The sequence below is a fragment of the Scyliorhinus canicula genome, chromosome 9, assembly GCF_902713615.1.
Source record: "Scyliorhinus canicula chromosome 9, sScyCan1.1, whole genome shotgun sequence".
In the NCBI taxonomy this organism is placed as follows: Eukaryota; Metazoa; Chordata; class Chondrichthyes; order Carcharhiniformes; family Scyliorhinidae; genus Scyliorhinus; species Scyliorhinus canicula.
The window spans coordinates 89,814,250-89,829,542 of record NC_052154.1 but is presented as its reverse complement, the minus strand read 5'-3'; the positions used below and the strand labels follow the sequence as shown (position 1 = coordinate 89,829,542).

General features: G+C 49.2%; 1 protein-coding gene across 1 annotated transcript in view; it reads right to left on the bottom strand.

Annotated features, from left to right (window-relative positions):
* Positions 1-15,293, bottom strand: part of hydin (HYDIN axonemal central pair apparatus protein) — a 1,231,368-nt gene that overhangs the window by 803,158 nt on the left and 412,917 nt on the right. The window contains exon 12 of the mRNA XM_038807144.1: positions 2,700-2,818. Within this exon, the coding sequence (XP_038663072.1) occupies positions 2,700-2,818 (119 nt within the window). The remainder of the gene's footprint in view (positions 1-2,699; positions 2,819-15,293) is intronic.

Here is a 15,293-nt window from a genome sequence, read left to right as displayed (position 1 = left end):
GTTTGGCAAACAGCGAGGAAGACTGCAAACTACTTCAAGGATTGACAGGTTAGCGGAAAGGACAGGCAGATGTCAATGCAATTTAACGTGTAAAGTAATGCATTTTGGGAAGATAAGCTCGGAATGGAAAAACACCGAAAGGCGTAGGGGGGGGGGACTCAAATAAAACCCAGAAATTGTATGGACTTTAAGCATTTCCAACACAATTTTAGGCTGTACAAGTAGACTACCTAAGTTGCTTATGTCCCCTACAGCAATCAGGAATATGCCAGAAGCCTTGCCCCTCGCCTGAGGTGTGCTGATCCTCAGGTTAAATCACCACTAGTCAGCTCGCTCACTAAAAGTGGGAAGCAGCCTATGGTCATCTGGGACTATGGCGACACCTACATCGCCTGTAATGGAACCTGAATGTGGATTGGCTGAACTACTTTACACAAAGAGCCAAAGGTCCATAAAATCAACATTTAATGGTAAATCCGATAAATATTTGAAGCAGAGCAAGATATAAGGCTGTGGGGAGTATAAGCAGGGCAGTGGGAATTTTTTCAAAACAGCACAGATAATGTGGGCAAGTAGCCACCTTCTGTACTGTAAAATTCCATAGTTCTGTGATTTGCAGCCAACAAGACAAATAGGATATTACTGTCATCTTGATTCAGATTAAATTATTCAAAATCACAAAAAAAATTGCACTTTTCCTGAAGGAAGCTGATCTCAGGCAGAAATAACATGAGTTAAATAGAAAATGCTGGAAATATTCAACCGATTGAAACAGCATGTGTAAAGAGTAAAGGCAGCTCAACTTCTGTTTGACGCTGAATATTTCTAGTATGTTCAGTTTTACTTCCTGACATTTGCTTTATTTTCCTTTTACTTCAAATATCACGAAGCATGTTAGTAGGATCCCAGGCTAGGTTTAGAATTGTTTGATGCAAAGTAAAACTCACTCTATTGTGTCTCAGGAATATGACTCAGCCCCATTCTAAGCAGAACACTTAGTACTGAACCAGTATAATGCATTTCAAATTGTTCCAGCCCGTGACCCCTGAGTGAGGTTCCAATGTTAGCAAGGACGGTTATGTTGCTGGACTAAATAAGGCCGAGACTAATGATCTAGAAATATGAGTTCAAATACCACTATCACATCTGGTATATTTAAATTCAGTTAATTAAACAAATCTTCACAAATCAAAATTAGCGCTGGTAACAGTGAACATACATCGGATTCACAGATCTGTTAGGTAAGGAAATCTGTCATCCCCACCAGACACAAACTGGAGGAACAGCACTTCATCTTCCGATTGGGCACATTACAACCTTCTGGATTTAACATTGAGTTCAACAACTTCAGACTGTGAACTCTCTCCTCCACCTTCACCTCATTTTTATTTCTAGCAATTTATTTTAACTTGTTCCATCGATCCATTTTCCCCTCACCATTGTCTCCCCTCCCCCACCCCGCCCCACTTGAGTCATCTGTTCCCTGTTCCTGGTTGTCCTTTGACAATACTTCTTACCTTTGTTCTGCCATAAACACTGTGGTGAATGTATAGTACTAGTAATTCACCAGTGTATTAGTATCATGTTCTGCCATTGTGTTACAGCTATGTTATGTTGTTGACCTTGTGGGCTCCACCTATGGGCCATTGTGTGGCTTCTCCCACAGGGCTCCACCCATGGCTCTTCCCCTTGAAAGGAAGTATAAAGAGCAGTTGACCTGTAGGCGGTCCACAGTATTGTACTAGTCGCAGGCAGGCACTGTTCTAAGCTGATTAAAACCTTGGTTTGCTTCTACGCGTGTTTAAAGCTGATCCTATTTCCAGTTCTCTCCAGCTTTGACAAAGAGCCCTCCAGACTCAAAACATTAGCTCCCTCCTCTCTGCACAGATGCTGTCATACCTGCTGAGATTGTCCAGTATTTTCTGGTTTTTGTTTCAGATTTCAGCATCTACAGTAATTTGCTTTTATTCTTAATGTGTATGGCTGATTTGTTGGCTCTTAATTATCCTACAAACTGATGCAGCAAGCCACTCAGTTGTCAAGGGGTGGCTCATCAGCCCCTTCTCTCGAACAATTAAGGAGCAACAATAAACACTGGCCTTGTCAAATACTAGATTTAGGTCAAGTATTCCAGAAGTCAAATTAATGATGTATTTATATTCACATCCCATGATTGATAAAAAGAAGTTCCAACTGAAGGGCAGTTTGAGCTGTAACCACTCGAGACTGCACAAACCCATTTCACCTGTACCTATTAAGGCCATCAGGCAGAAGGATCTGGATTGGCTTTGAAGCGGGAGAAGGCCACTCTCTGACTCATCAGACTCATCATTGTCACATTTCATTTTTTTCACCTACACAATAGCAAATTTTCAAGTCAATTCATCACTTAAGTACACCAACTATTTCAGACTTTTCTGGATTGATAACAGATGGACAGGGCAATGAGTTTTTTCAGACCTTCCTATATTGGAAGCACAGGGTACATAGAATAAAAAACAAAATTGCCAGGGTGCAATAGAAAGATAGACAGGGAAATGAAGAACAGCTACGTATGGGACATAATTCCCTAATTAACTAATGAATAATTGCTTTGTCATCAATTCCCATAACTGAGGTTTTCAGTTAGAAGGTTCATAGTTTCAGAAAAGCCTTTGCATTAATTTTTGAGATTAAAAGAAAGAACCATTGTAACCTACCTCATAGGTTTCTTTTGAACTGACAAAGACATTTCCTATATCAACCTGGTCCACGTTCAGGATCACCTTGGGGCCCAAACCTTCACACTTGATACGGAGGGGTAAGCGGGTTTCACGACCTAGAGAATCAGAGCATTCATATACATTATTAACTCTGTCATATCTTGTCAAGTAAAACATCACCTTGACGCTGTGACGGTTTGTGTTTATTACCTATTTCTGTGAACTCAGTGAAAAGTACAGAAAAAGGTTGCTGAGCAGCATCCTGCAGGACCAATCAGATTGTGATTAATTAGAATCCCAGCAGCAACCAACATTTAACTTCACCAGCCTTAATAAACTTACCTCACCAAATAAACACTCTTGTCATGGGAATTTCCCTTTAGGAAATGGTTTGTCTTATCACATGGCTTCAGTGATGTCATTGTGTGGGTGGAACTGGGCTGTGGCTCTGAGTTTTACTTTCGTTTTTGAGCTGGGAGCTGTTGTGTAGCTCTGAGTTTTTCTGCTTTGGTTTTCACATTTGGAAGCTGTATTCAGATAGAGAAGTCTTGTCTTGTCTCTCTCTCTCTGCATGTTAAAAGGTGTCTCCAGATCACTTGATAATTTAAAAGAGATAACTGTTTTCTGGAAGGAATTCAAACCTGCTGTTTTGAAAAGAAAACAAGAGCATCTATACAAGGTTTTGAGTGCTGTGTGCTGGTTCACACCTTTGAAAGAGGATACTAGTTTATAGAATGTTGTTATTAAATTGAAACAGCTTAGGGGAATTCATTACGGGTTATATAAAGAGTCCTGTAGCTGTGTGGGGTATTTATGTTTGTAGTTGATAAAAATCCTTACTGTATGTGTTTCTAACATTGTTAACTGAATTCGTAGAATAAACTTTGTTTTTGATTAACGTTGCTTCAGGCCTCTGTTGAATAACACCTGAAAGGTAGGCCCTTGTGCTCCTTATAACCAAAATCTATAAACAGTCGTAGGTCAGGTGAACTCTATGAGTTTTCTAAACCCTGGCACATAACACTTGATTGATTCAAGTAATACTGCCTCCTTTTTCATCAATGTGTGTTTCTCTGCTGCCAACTAACGGGGCAGGATTCAATGTCTGCCAACACCGAAATCGAGAAAGGTGATTGGGCGGAAATTGAGTTTTGACGACAAAATTGTGGCAGCCGCATTGTTCGTGCCAAGTCACAACTCTCCAATGCCTCGACAGTGGCATCAATGCATTCCACTCCTCACGTACAGTAAACGCCGTTTGCATATAACTGATGGGCTTGAACTGGTGTTCCCTGGGGCCTCAGCGATGCGCCGACTCCACCACGGGGAATTTCCGATGGGGCGAGGTTCACTTGTGTTTTCAAAAATCGGGAAACCGGGTCCTTGGTTGATGAGGGAGAGAGAAGACATAGGTACGCTGGCCAGGCTGGCTTGGGGAGGGGATCCACCATGAGACGGGTGGTGCTAAGGTACGGACTGCCTTTGCCGCAACCTGTAAGGCAGCCATCTTGTTGCGCTCCCCACTGACCATCCACCTTGATCCCTGGTTCTGCAGAGGGCCACATGGGTGACCCCACCTCACCACCGCAGCCCCACCCTCCAGCCCCTACTCCGGACCCCACATTCCACCCCTCTACCCCTGTAACCCCGGTCCCACCCCCACAACCCACCCTTCACCATTCCATCCCCCTCCTCAACCAGCCGCCACCCGCTGGCGGGGCACCATGCAGCCCACCCAAGGCAGCGTCCACAGTAGCATGGTGGACAGGTGCCACAAAGCATGCCACTGGCATGGGCAGCACCAGCCGACGGTACCGTTGGGAACAGGGACAGATGCCAGGGCCTTGGGCTCCTATGGTGTTGGGCACCGATGGGTCAAGGATGGGGGAATGTGGGAGGGTGGACATGGGGAGGCAGGGCCCGCAGTGCCATCTGGCACCACAATGTAGCACGGTGGATATGGCTGGACACAGGGTAATGCACCATGCTAAAATGTCGGCCTTTTATCCATGATGACCTTCCTCCTAGTCGCGTAGCCCTGGGGGATGCAATGCGACTGCACAAGCTGGTGCTGCTCAAGGAGAAGGAAAATGCAGCAGTGGAGGCTGTCCCAGAAGAACAAAAGGCAGCTGGTGAGGACGGAGAGCCAGCTGCTCAACAGGCCGAGGAGAAGGAGGAGGAGAAGGTGCAAAGGAGGCGCCGCATTAAGCCTCTCGTCTCATTTGAGGACATGACGGACTGGGCATGCCGAAGACTCCGGCTGAGCAGGGGACCAGTGCGACATATCTGCCAGTTTGTGGTGCACCTGCCATCACTGGGGAATGGGTGGCCATCAAGGTGATGGACAGTCTGAACATTTACGTCACGGGGTTTTTCCAGGCGTCAAGCGGATACCTGTCGGAATCTCATCAAGCTCAGTGCACAGGTGCATCCGCGCCATTACAGAGGCCCAAATGCCCAGTCAGCACAATATATCCATTTCAATGTGACAGAGCACACCAGGATGCCCATGCAGCGGGGTTCGCTGCCATCGCTGAGAGACAAAAAGGAAAAGGCGATAGGGTTAAATTGCCGGTTAAAGAGCTAATTTACACAATAGTGAGGAAGGATATTTGCTCTGACAATGTGGAATCTGAATGGAGAGAGCTGAGAAACACAAAGGGGCAAAAAACATTAGTTGGAAATAGATCCCCAAACTTCAGTAGTTTGATGTGGAGATGCCGGCGTTGGACTGGGGTGAGCACAGTAAGAAGTCTTACAACACCAGGTTAAAGTCCAACAGGTTTGTTTCAAACACGAGCTTTCGGAGCACGGCTCCTTCTTCAGGTGAATGGAAAGGCTTGTTCCAGAAATGTTTATATAGACACAGTAAGAAGTCTTACAACACCAGGTTAAAGTCCAACAGGTTTGTTTCAAACACGAGCTTTCGGAGCACGGCTCCTTCTTCAGGTGAATGGAAAGGCTTGTTCCAGAAATGTTTATATAGACACAGTCAGAGATGCCCCGGAATGCGAGCACCTGCAGGCAATCAAATCATCAAAGATGCAGAGAGAGAGGTAACTCCAGGTTAAAGAGGTGTGAATTGTCCCAAGCCAGTTCAGTCGGTAGGCCTCTGCAAGTCCAGGCTTGTTGGTGGGGGCCGAATGTAATGCGACATGAATCCCAGATCCCGTTGAGTCCGCATTCATGCGTGCGGAACTTAGCTATAAGTTTTTGCTCAGCAATTTTGCGTTGTCGCGTCTCCTGAAGGCCTCCTTGTAGAATGCTGACCCGGAGATCAGAGGCTGAATGTCCTTGACTGCTGAAGTGTTCCCCAACTGGAAGGGAACAGTCCTGCCTGTTGATAGTCGCACGATGCCTGTTTATTCGTTGTCGCAGTGTCTGCATGGTCTCGCCAATGTACCACGCTTCGGGACATCCTTTCCTGCAGCGTATGAGGTAGACTACATTGGTCGAGTCGCACGAGTATGCGCCGCGTACCTGGTGGGTGGTGTTTCCACGTGTAATGGTGGTGTCCATGTCGATGATCTGGCATGTCTTGCAGAGATTACCCTGGCAGGGTTTTGTGGTGTTGTGGTTGCTGTTCTGAAGGCTGGGTAATTTGCTGCAAACAATGGTTTGTTTGAGGTTGCGCGGTTGTTTGAAGGCCAGTAGTGGGGGTGTGGGGATGACCTTGGCAAGATGTCCATCCTCGCTGATGATGTGTTGGAGGCTGCGAAGAAGATGTCGTAGTTTCTCCGCCCCAGGAAAGTACTGGACGACGAAGGGTACTCTGTCAGTGGTGTCCCGTGTTTGTCTTCTGAGGAGGTCGGTGCGGTTTTTTGCTGTGGCGCGGTGGAACTGTCGATCAATGAGTCGAGCGCCATATCCCGTTCGTACGAGGGCATCTTTCAGCATCTGTAGGTGTCTGTTGCGCTCCTCCTTGTCTGAGCAGATCCTGTGTATACGGAGGGCTTGTCCATAGGGGATGGCTTCTTTAATGTGTTTTAGCATGTGCTTTAATGTGCTTTAGCACCTCGCTTTACCGCAAGCCCACAGATAATCTCACGATGCTCCACTTCTCCAGCTTTCACCCGAAACACATTAAAGAAGCCATCCCCTATGGACAAGCCCTCCGTATACACAGGATCTGCTCAGACAAGGAGGAGCGCAACAGACACCTACAGATGCTGAAAGATGCCCTCGTACGAACGGGATATGGCGCTCGACTCATTGATCGACAGTTCCACCGCGCCACAGCAAAAAACCGCACCGACCTCCTCAGAAGACAAACACGGGACACCACTGACAGAGTACCCTTCGTCGTCCAGTACTTTCCTGGGGCGGAGAAACTACGACATCTTCTTCGCAGCCTCCAACACATCATCAGCGAGGATGGACATCTTGCCAAGGTCATCCCCACACCCCCACTACTGGCCTTCAAACAACCGCGCAACCTCAAACAAACCATTGTTTGCAGCAAATTACCCAGCCTTCAGAACAGCAACCACAACACCACAAAACCCTGCCAGGGTAATCTCTGCAAGACATGCCAGATCATCGACATGGACACCACCATTACACGTGGAAACACCACCCACCAGGTACGCGGCGCATACTCGTGCGACTCGACCAATGTAGTCTACCTCATACGCTGCAGGAAAGGATGTCCCGAAGCGTGGTACATTGGCGAGACCATGCAGACACTGCGACAACGAATAAACGGGCATCGTGCGACTATCAACAGGCAGGACTGTTCCCTTCCAGTTGGGGAACACTTCAGCAGTCAAGGACATTCAGCCTCTGATCTCCGGGTCAGCATTCTACAAGGAGGCCTTCAGGAGACGCGACAACGCAAAATTGCTGAGCAAAAACTTATAGCTAAGTTCCGCACGCATGAATGCGGACTCAACCGGGATCTGGGATTCATGTCGCATTACATTCGGCCCCCACCAACAAGCCTGGACTTGCAGAGGCCTACCGACTGAACTGGCTTGGGACAATTCACACCTCTTTAACCTGGAGTTACCTCTCTCTCTGCATCTTTGATGATTTGATTGCCTGCAGGTGCTCGCATTCCGGGGCATCTCTGACTGTGTCTATATAAACATTTCTGGAACAAGCCTTTCCATTCACCTGAAGAAGGAGCCGTGCTCCGAAAGCTCGTGTTTGAAACAAACCTGTTGGACTTTAACCTGGTGTTGTAAGACTTCTTACTGTGTTCAGTAGTTTGGGCAGCACGGTAGCACAAGTAGATAGCACTGTGGCTTCACAGCGCCAGGGTCCCAGATTCGATTCCCCGCTGGGTCACTGTCTGTGCGGAGTCTGCACGTTCTCCCCGTGTCTGCATGGGTTTTCTCTGGGTGCTCCGGTTTCCTCCCACAGTCCAAAGACATGTAGGTTAAGTGGATTGGCCATGATAAATTGCCCTTTGTGACCAAAAAACGTTAGATGGGGTTATTGGGTTACGGGGATAGGGTAAAAGTGAGGGCTTAAGTGGGTCGGTGCAGACTCGATGGGCCGAATGGCCTCCTTCTGCACTGTATGTTCTATGTTCTATGATGTTGGGAATGACAATAAACATGACATTAGAGACGCATGGGATAAAAGAACATCTGTAATTATAGGTGATTTTAATATGCATATCGATTGGGCAAATCAAATTAACCACAATACCGTTGAGGAGAAATTCCTGAAGTGTTAACAGAATGGTTTTCTGGACCAATACGTTGAGTAACTAACGAGAGAACAGGCCATTCAAAACTGGGTAGTGTGTATTGAGATTGGAATCATTGGCAATCTAATTGTGTGAGACCCCTTGGGGATGAGCAACCATAATATGGTGGAATTTTTCATCAAGATGGAGAGTTAAGTAGTCAATTCTGAGACTAGGGTGCTGAATCCTAATAAAGGAAACTACAATGATATGAGGCATCAGTTGGCTTTGATCAATTGGGGAATGTTACTTAAAGGGTTGATAGTGGATAGGTGATGGCAATCATTCATGGGGGAACAATTGCTTATTCCTGTCTGGCACAAAAGTATAACACTGAAAGTGGCCAGTCCATGGCTTACAAAAGGAAATTAGAGATAGTATTCGATCCAAGGCCGAAGCATACAAATTGGCCAAGAAAAACAACAGGTCTGAAGCCTGTGAGCAGTTTAGAATTCAGCAAAGAAGGACCAAGAGATTGATTAAGAAGGAGAAATTGGAGTACGAGCGTAAGCTTGCAGGAAACATAAAAACTGACTATAAAACTTTTATGGGGACACGAAGAGATAAAGATTGGTGAAGACAAATGTCCCTTACAGTCAGAAATTGGGGCAGCACGGTAGCATGGTGGTTAGCATAAATGCTTCACAGCACCAGGGTCCCAGGTTCAGTTCCCGGCTGGGTCAATGTCTGCGGAGTCTGCACGTCCTCCCCGTGTGTGCGTGGGTTTCCTCCGGGTGCTCCGGTTTCCTCCCACAGTCCAAAGATGTGCGGGTTAGGTGGATTGGCCATGATAAATTACCCGTAGTGTCCTAATAAAAGTAAGGTTAAGGGGGGGTGGTTGTTGGGTTACGGGTATAGGGTGGATACGTGGGTTTGAGTAGGGTGAGCATTGCTCGGCACAACATCGAGGGCCGAAGGGCCTGTTCTGTGCTGTACTGTTCTATGTTCTATGTTCTAGGGGGCAAGGAATTGGCTGAGCAACTAAATACAGATTTTGGTTTTGTCTTCACAATTGACGACACAAATGAGATACCAGAAATGTTGGGGAACGCAGGGTTGAGAGAGAGAGAGAGGAACAGAAGATCAATATTAGTAGAGAAATGGTGTCGGAAAAATTGATGGGATTGAAGGCTGATAAATCCGTAGGGCCCGATAATCTACATCCCAGAGTACTTAAGGAAGTGGCTAGAGAAATCGTGGAGGAATTTGTGGTCATCTTCCAGGATTCTATGGATGCTGGAACAGTTCCTGCAGATTGGAGGGTAGTTATTGTAACTCCACTATTGAAAAAGGGAGGTAGAGAGAAAACAGAGAATTAAAGACCAGTAATCCTGATGTCAGTAGTTGAGCACATTCCAGAATCTATGATCAAAGATTTTATAGCAGAGCACTTAGAAAACAGTGACAGGATCGGACAGAGTCAGCAGGGGATTTATGAAATCATGCTTGACAAATATACTGGAATTCCTCAAGGATGTAACCAGTAGAATTGATGAAGGGGAGACAGTGGATGTGGTGTATTTGGACTTGCCTAGTAAGTCTTTTGACAAAGTCCCGCATAAGAGATTAGCATGCAAAATTAAAGTGCATGGGATTAGGGGTAGTTTATTGAGATGGATAGTAAACTGGTTGGCAGACAGGAAACAAAAAGTAGCAATTAACAAATCTTTTTCAATTTGGCAGGCAGTGCCTAGTGGAGTACCAGGGGGATTGGTGCGAGGACCCCAACTATTCACAGTATATATTAGTGATTTAATAATTTTTATTGTCACAAGGAGACTTACATTAACACTGCAATGAAGTTACTGTGAAAAGCCCCTAGTCGCCACATTTCGGCGCCTGTTCGGGTACACGGAGGGAGAATTCAGAATGTCCAAATGACCTAACAGCACGTCTTTTGGGATTTGTGGGGGGAAACTGGAGGACCCAGAGGAAACCCACGTAGACACAGGGAGAATGTGCAGACTCCGCACGGACAGTGACACAAGCCAGGAATCGAACCTGGGACCCTGACGTTGTGAAGCAACAGTGCTAACCATTGTGCTACCGTGATTTAGATGAGGGAACAAAATGTAGTATCTCCAAACTTGTGGATGGCACCAAGTTGTTTGACAGAGTGAGCTGTGAGGAGGATGCAGAGATCCTTCAGTGTGTTTGGACAGGTTGAGTGAGTGAGCAGACGACTGCAGAATAATTTGGTTAAATGCGAGGTTATCCAAAAACGAGAAGGCAGACTATTATCTGAATGTCCTCTTTCGTGAAGACAGAACCAAAGTATGTATTCAGTTACACAGCTATTTCTTTGTCCCCTATTATACACTCCCTCATTTCTGTCTGTAGGGGACCTACATTCGTCTTCACCAATCTCTTTCTCTTGTAATTATAGCAACTCTTAGTGTCAGTCTTTATTTTCCTGCAAGCTTACTTTCATACCATATTTTCCCCTTCTTAATCAATCCCTTGGTCCTTTTTTGCTGAATTCTAAACTGCTCCCAATCCTCAGACCTAATATTTTCCTTGGTCAATCTGTATGCTTCTTTCTTGGATTGGAAACTATCCCCAATGATCCTGAAACTACTGGATTCTCTTTAAAGAGAAACCAATCGGGTTCACTAATGTACAAAACTATGACTGAGTATTCCAATTTAATTTGGTTCATCTAAGTGCACAAAGTCGTGTATCAAAATCCAATGTTTTATCATAATTTCCACTTTTCCTTCATTTGTGAATTTTCCATTCTGAATATACATAGTTCAGCGTGTGGAAACAGTGTTAGGATGTTCAGCAGGATGTTATGATGAAGTGAGCTAATGATTGTGTTTAAAAAAAATGAACAGTCCCTTTTACCAAAACTAGATATGACAGTAATTACGTATTTGTAAAAGCTGAGAAGACAAGTTAGTTAACGTAAAGTAAAGCTCACAACTCAAAGGTCCCAGATGGAATGACCGGAAGTGCCGGTCCCAGTCGGGACCGGCTTGCAAAGGGCGAGTTGATGAGCCCCAACTGTGCGGGCCTGTGCCCACTAGCGGGTAGCCTTGTATTCTATGGGCGCGATTCTCCCAGCCCCGCGCCGGGCCGGAGAATCGCCGCATTTGCGCGTGCCGCCCCCACGCATGATTCTCCGAGGTACGGAAAAATCGGCGCCATTTGCACTGGCGCGTTTGGCAGGGCACCGGTCGCAGGCCGCTGTCCACGGCGGGGCTGCCGATTCTCCGGCCTAGATGGGCTGAGCGGCCAAGCGGAAAAAGCGAAGTCCCGCCGGCGCCGTTCACCCCTGGTCGCAGGAACTCTGCACGAAGGGTCGGGGGGGGGGGGCGGCCTGTGGGGGGGGGGGGAAGAGAGCGGGGCCCACCGATCAGCGGGCCGGGCTCTCCCCCCCCCCCCCCCCCCCAGGCCTACTTTGTTGCACCAGGCCTTCAACTGCATCAAGGAGGACATCACCAAAGCCGCCATGTGGGCAGTGGATGAATCCGTCCCCTTTCAGGTGGAGAGCGACGCCTCAGAGGTCGCTCTCGCCGCCACTCTGAATCAGGCAGGGAGACCAGTCGAAATCTTCTCCCGAACCCTCTCCGCTTCGGAACTTCAACACTCCTCAGTCGAAAAGGAAGCTCAAACCATTGTGGAAGCCGCACGGCACTGGAGTCACTACCTCGCAGGTAGGAGGTTCACCCTCATCACCGACCAAAGATCGGTTGCCTTCATGTTCGACAACTCGCAAAGGGGCAAAATTAAAAATGATAAAATCTTGCGGTGGAGGATCGAACTCTCCACCTATAATTACGATAACATATATTGACCGGGGAAGCTCAACGGGCCCCCAGATGCCCTGTCCCGCTCCACATGCGCCAGCGTGCAAGACTAAAGGCTATCCACAATAACCTCTGCCACCCGAGGGTCACCCGGCTCGCCCACTACGTCAAAGCACAAAATCTGCCTTTCTCCACCGAGGAGGTAAAAGCCATCACCAGGGATTGCCCGATCTGCGCGGAGTGCAAACCGCACTTCTATAGACCAGACAAGGCCCACCTGGTAAAGGCATCCCGGCCCTTTGAACGCCTGAGCATCGATTTCAAAGGGCCACTCCTCTCGACCAATCGAAACGTGTACTTTCTTAACGTCATCAATGAATTCTCCCGCTTCCCCTTTGATATGACCTCCCACACAGTCATCAGAGCCCTGCACAGTGTCTTCGCCCTGTTCGGTTTCCCCAGCTACATACACTGCGACAGGGGTTCATCCTTCATGAGCGACGAGCTGCGTCAGTGCCTGCTCGACAAGGGCATCGCCTCGAGCAGGACTACCAACTACAACCCCAGGGGAACGGGCAGGTGGAGAGGGAGAACGCGACGGTCTGGAAGACCGTCCTACTGACCCTCCGGTCCAGGAATCTCCCAAGCTCCCAATGGCAGGAGGTCCTCCCCGACGCGCTCCATGCAATTAGGTCCCTCTTATGCACTGCCACCAACCAGACCACTCACGAACGACTATTTGCTTTCTCTAGGGGCACTACCACGGGGGCTTCGCTCCCATTCTGGTTGAGGACACCGGGCCCGATTCTCCTCCGGAAGCACGTCCGGACACACAAAACAGATCCGCTAGTAGAGAGAGTGCTACTGCTTCGTTCAAACCCTCAATACGCCTTTATTGAATTCCCCGACGGCCGCCAAGACACCGTTTCCCTCTGGGACCTGGCGCTTGCAGGATCCACCACCACCACCACCGCCGAGGTACCCGTCACACTACACCCCACCCAACCTCCCACGCCCTGCGCCCATGCGCTAATAGGTTCCCTGCGCCGCCCGCACCAGTCAGGAATGAAGCTCAGGCCGAAACACCCCCGGAGTCCACCCTCATACCCACACTGATCGTCACCACCCAGCCACTCGAAGAGGCTGCAACCCCGGTGCTCCACCGATCCCAAAGGATGACTCGGCCACCGGACCGGCTCAACTTGTAGACACGTCACCCCCGCCGGACTTGATTTTTTTACAGGGGGTGAATGTGGTGAATTCATACTGTATTGTAATTCACACTGTATTGCTTGGCATTGTATTATGTCCTTGTGGGCTCTGTATGTGAGCCGTTGCACGGCTCTGCCCTTGGGGGGGGGGGTGAGGAGCTTGTACAGGGCTCCACCCATGGCCCCTCCCTCTAACAGAAATATAAAGTGCTGCAGCCGTGAGCCTGCCCTCAGTTCCTCTGGTCGCAGGCAGGCTCAGTTGTAAGATTATTAAAACCACAGTTTACTTCCAATTGTGTCTCTAGTGAATTGATAGTCACATCAACACCCTCACACTACCCCCTCCACCCCGTCACATACGACCCCTCGTGTCTAACGAAATGTGCCTTACTGTGTTCTCCAGGGCCACACGAGCACCGCCGTGGAACTGCTCAGTCACCCCGCCGCCATCCAGTTCCAACCTCTTCCAGCCACAGGGACACATGGGACAGAAGGGAAGGATCGCGGGCCATCGAGGCGTGGTGGACAGAGGACAGACAGAGACGTCAGGACGTACAGTAATGACTCATATGAGATTGAGATGGACGAGGAGGGAACAGCGAGCAGGACAGTGACGGCGACAGGACAGCCTTTCAGGACAGTGACGCACAGAGGACGTTGCGACATACGAGGCATAGGGGCACAGACGAGGACCTAGCGTCCGCGGCACTGCTGTCACCCACCACCTCAGCCATCGCAGATAAACTCACCTCGGTTGGGCAAGTAAGTGACGAGGCTTCTGCTTCACAGGCTGGTGCGCACCATACAGCCGAACCGGTACAGCAGGTGGAGGTAGGAGCAGCCGAGGGGCTGGACGGTCGGAGGGCAGGCCAGGCCCAGCACCCAGCTGCTGCCCAGACGGCTTCCGGGTTCCTGGGCATTCCAGGCTCGCCCACAATGCCTGATGTATTTGCAACCCCAGGGACCAGACGACAGGATGACGGCTGTCTTCCGGCAACTGCAGGCGCAGCTGGAGGAGTCCATCCGCGTCCACGAGTAGGGAGTGGTGCCGGTCATGTTTTCAACCCAGGCCGACACCACATGGGTAGTGTACGCGATGGAGGCAATGGGGGAAATGTTTTCGGCCATGTATCAGGTTCTTCAGGGCGTGGGGCTTAGTGTGCACATGTCATCCGTGGCCTATGACACGGCTGCCCACTCAAAGGCAGCCAGGCTCCAGAGCCACATGGACATTGCCGCCGTGCTCCAGGGTCTGGCCCAGTCTCAGCAGGCCATGGCCCTGTCCCAGCAGGCCATCTCTGAGAGCATGGCCGGCCTTGCCCATATGATGGATGGCGTCACACAGACCCAGCGGGAGGTAGCGCTGCCCCTGACAGGGATGTCGCACTCCCTCAGCTCCATTACCGGGAACGTTCAGATCCTGGTCGATTCCACAGCGGGCCTCCAGATCTGGCAGTGCCAGGTGTCGGTGGCGCAACGGGGCTTGCCTCTGCGCGCACCACCGTCCCTTAGAGAGGCCCGGGGCCGAAAGCTCCCCAAGGGAGGAGGAGGAGGTCCCGGTGCCTGTCCCGGTTACCCCAGCAAGGGAGGGACCAGAATATTCGCACTTCCCGTGTCCTGTCCCTGGTGCATCTGGTGGGCAGCAGGCAGAGGGTGGCATCACACCATCCAGCACGCCCGCCGAGCAGCCTGGCCCATCCAGGCCATGCCGCCCCAGGAAGCGCGCGCCAACGGGGAGCCACGTCGAAGGGCAGGATACTCAGCAGTCCGCCTCCACTCCTCATGTACCATCTGGGGAAACACCTAGACGGAATAGTAGGACCCCCAAGGCAAAAAAGTTAGACATGTAGTAGGGCACAGATTAGTTATCGGGACTAGGGCATGTGTTTCTCAATGTCACAATTAAAGTTGTTACACCAAACCTGTCGTATTT